The 4161-nt window shown below is 42.6% G+C and overlaps 1 protein-coding gene across 1 annotated transcript in view; it reads left to right on the top strand.

Annotated features, from left to right (window-relative positions):
* Positions 1-459: 459 nt before the first annotated feature.
* The window catches only part of ACADM (acyl-CoA dehydrogenase medium chain), a 48922-nt gene continuing 45220 nt past the window's right edge, over positions 460-4161 (top strand). Inside the window, exon 1 of the mRNA XM_027114095.1 lies at positions 460-600. Within this exon, the coding sequence (XP_026969896.1) occupies positions 571-600 (30 nt within the window). The 5' untranslated portion in view covers positions 460-570. The remainder of the gene's footprint in view (positions 601-4161) is intronic.

Below are 4161 nucleotides of genomic sequence, written 5' to 3' on the forward strand. Positions count from 1 at the left end.
GTTTAGCTTTGTGCCCAGCGTTTGAGAGTAAAGTATACTTTGAATCGTCAAGGCAGAAATGATTTGGGTTTGATAGGTTTCTTCGGGTTAAAAGTCAAGGTCGAAAGCCAGGGAGACGTCTTTTCGCCAGGCTCCTCACCTCGCCCTCTCACCCAGATTCTCCGCCAGCCCGGTGCCCCGCCAGTTCCCCGCTTGGCGCCAGCAGCCCGCCCAGTTCCCGCCTCCCTCGCCATTGCCGCCCTCCCGGTTCCTTCTCCGCACCGCTGTCAGCCTCAGCTTCCCCCCAAGAGGGCGCATCGTCTAAACTCAAAGGACAAGCGGGAAGCGAAGCCTTTTCAGGGACCACCTCTCGCGGCTCTTCAGGCACCAAGGCCGCCAAGATGGCGCTGAAGGCGCAGGCGAGGTCACCTATTGAGCGTTCGGAGGCCCCGCCCCCTGGGCCCCGCCCACACCCTGGAGGGTGGTCTGTGCCAGACATGGGCGGGGCCAGACGGGTCCAGCGTCCTACGTGTCAGCGGTCTTGGCACAAACTGGTAGATTAGAGACTGAGTAGCCGGACGGAGAGTCGACATGGCAGCGCTGTTTAGACGAAGCTGCGGGGTGAGAGGAAGAGCAGGGCTCGGCGCGGGTGGGAAATGGAGCTTGTGGTGTTTGGCGAGGGGGACCTGGACCGGAAATAGGTGTGGTGGGGGGGGCGGTGTGGGAAGCGGTGATAAGGCAGGAGTCTGCTTCGGGGCGCCTTAGCCCTCCTTACCCCACCTCTGGCAATAGCCTGGATTCCGGACCCTGACTTTCACGCCCACCCCCTCCTCTCCTTGTGGGACGGAATGCTTCCTGCGTTTTCACTTTCCTCTATCCCCTCGGCTACTGCCCCCGATGTAGGCGGCGTCCACTTTTGAGAATATCGCTTATCTTTCTCTGGCCCGAGACCCTTCCAAAGGTTTTCCGGAGGAATCCCATCCTATCTCGAAGTAAATTCATCTCTGAATTGGCCGGTGCCTCAGAATTACAACCCTGAACTAACTAGTTTTTGCGGAACTAGTATGTCTTGGGGAAAACTCTCTACTGGCTTTCTATCCCCAGCCTAAGAAGAAGGTCATAAAGTAAATTTTATTCTGCAATTGATGTATACTACAACAGCGGTCCCAAACCTTTTTTTCGCACAAGGGACCGGTTTCATGGAAGACGAATTTTTTCCATGGGGGTGGGGGGATGGTTCAGGAGGTAATGCGAGCGATGCGGAGCCCAGGTGAAGATTCGCTCGCTAGCCCACCACGCACCTCCTGTTGTGCGTCTTGGTTCGTAACAGGCTGCGGCCTGGTATCCTGCGGCCCCGGGGGTTGGGGACCCCTGTACTACAAAGTGCAGCCTGCCAAGTCACGGGGAAAAGGAAAACGGAGCAGCTGCTCATTAGGATACTTAAAAAGTTTAATATGCTTTTGTTTTCGTAATATGGAGGGAGACGCCTCCACGCTGTGTACGTTAAAAAAAGAGGAAAGTAAATCATACGGCACAATTTTCTTTGAAGCTTGTTTGTATATTCTAGTGTTGTCTCACAGATTTTAAATTGTCTCAGTCACTAGATATATTTTGCTAGCTTTATTATTTATATAGTCACACAAGACTGCCATTTAAATGTCATTTATAATTAAGAACGTTATGCCCTGTACCAAAATAGTAGCAGATTTAGAATTTAGAGTAATTCTAATGGATTTTTGCCCAATATTTGTCATTGTTATGCAGGTTAATGGACTCTGAAGGCAGAGATTGGGGGATTAAAATGATTTTAAACTCTGACACCAGGAAAAAAGAGGGATTTCTCAATCTTGCAAAAAAAAGGAAATAGAAAAACCTATCCAGAAAACTTATACCCCTGTATCTCTTTGACACTCCCATAAAACTAAGACTAATTCCTAAGAAATATGCAAAAGTCTTTAATTATATCTGTGCTGTTATTGCAGAGTTAATGCTTGATTAAAGTTGCTGCCTTTTGGAGGTTTGGAATTCCATTGTTCTGATCAGAGAGCTCACAGTAGTAACCAATATTTATATAGCATTACGCTTCCAAGATATTATCTTATTTTAATCATCTCTGCAATTACCCAGTAAGATTAGCCTCATTTTCCAGGTTTGAAAAGTTAATTAACAGGGCTTTGGGCATTGTTCCCTGGCTGTAACTACCTTTGTACTTCGTTTTACATAACATGTATTCCTGAAAAATCATATGTAAACTTTTTGTAAATTATTTTAGATACACTAATAATTCCCTATTTAAAGTCTCCCAGCAGACCTTTTTACCTGTATTGTGAGGTCTAATTTTGTGCAATGCTGTCAAAACACACATTTAGAAGGGTCAAGTTTTTTGGTCTGATTTTTGTGGGGGTTTTTTTGTTTGTTTGTTTTTTGGAATCTAATAACCAATTAGGATACTTAAATTGAAAGAGCAGTATAGCAAGGTGTTTGATGGCACGAGTTCATGATAGTAAATGTTAGAATAATAATCCTGGTTCCTAATAGTAAGTAGAGTGACCTTGGCCAATTTTACTTGACTTTTCTGAGCCTCAGTTTCTACATATGCAAAATAAGAATAAAAATAGTTCCTTAATCTTAGGATTGACTGAAAGATTCAGTGAATTAATACGTGGAATGTGACTAAAGAAGAATAGGTTTGGTCTATGATGACTGGACAATGAGTATCAGAGAAACCATGTTTTACTTCCAAAATAAAATTAATGAAAATTGCAAAGAAGATATGAATTTTTGTACTCTATTTTTTCAAAATTGTAGTATAAAGTATGTTATCACTTTGAAAGGGTTATTTAAATTAAGATATTTGACAGTCTTCATTGTCACTTTAAATGTAGATAATTCTGTTTACAAGTTCAAGTTGTCATCTACAAAGTGGACACTTTCTTTTCACAGATTTTGAAAAATATAAGCAAGTTCAGTTCTTGATCTTTTAGTATATTGTTGAGTTGCTCTTTTCTTTCAATGTCTAGCTTACTAGAATTTAGTTCCATCAAATTCCTTGAAGTATAAATTGTGTAATTTTGGCTGTCCTCAAACATTTACTTAGGAGTTCCAGTATGATTTCCAGTTTGATAACTTTAATAAATGCAAGTGGTTACTTTTTGTGTACATTGAACTGTTGTGAGTATAAAAATGGATTGCAAAGGAATAATATCTGCTTATATTTTTTATATATATTTTTTGAAGAAATATGCATGTATTTCAGGTATTAAGACAAGTAGTATATTAATGGTTTAGAATAGGGTTGACAAACTGTACAGAGACAGTAAATATTTTGGCTTTGTGGACCATATAGTTTCACAACTCTGCTGTGAAAGCAGCAATAGACAATATGGTATGGCTGTGTTCCAACAGAATTTTATTTACAAAACTGGTGGGTACCATAGTGTGCTTACCCTTGGCTTAGAATATTCTAAGAATACTTACAGACAACAGCAGAAAATATAGAAAATTGTTTTAGGCTAATTTGTTTTATTAAATAAAGTGAGGTATCGTAGAAAATGGGATCCTCCAAGGGGAAGATTCCCAGAGGCATTGCTGGGAGGCTGTCCAGAGACAGGGTATCAAAGTTGATGGACTAGGCAACTCTTGAACGTATGGTACCATCCTATTGTTGCCCCCCCCACCCCCGTTCCAACTCCCCAATCACAAATGTTCTAAAACTTGTAGATGAGATTTCTCGAATAGTGGTTCTAAGTCTACCACTATCCCTGATTGGTATTTGTCTTGGAAACACTCCATGTTAGTAGTGCAAATACTACTAATCAGTTTTAGTTGCATTTTCTTTTCTTTTTTTTTTTTTTTTTTTTGCGGTACGCGGGCCTCTCACTGTTGTGGCTTCTCCGGTTGCGGAGCACAGCCTCCAGACGTTAAGGCTCAGCGGCCATGGCTCACGGGCCCAGCCACTCCGCGGCATGTGGGATCTTCCCGGACCGGGGCACGAACCCGCGTCCCCCACATCGGCAAGCGGACTCTCAACCACTGCGCCACCAGGGAAGCCCTGCATTACATTTTTAAAAAATTTTATTTTATTTATTTATTTTTTATACAGCAGGTTCTTATTAGTTATCTATTTCATACATATTAGTGTACACATGTCAATCCCAATCTCCCAATTCATCCCCCCCCCCC

This window comes from Aethalodelphis obliquidens, unplaced genomic scaffold (assembly GCF_003676395.1).
Source record: "Aethalodelphis obliquidens isolate GAN/ISIS:26980383/991018 unplaced genomic scaffold, ASM367639v1 scaffold13, whole genome shotgun sequence".
Classification (NCBI taxonomy): domain Eukaryota; kingdom Metazoa; phylum Chordata; class Mammalia; order Artiodactyla; family Delphinidae; genus Aethalodelphis; species Aethalodelphis obliquidens.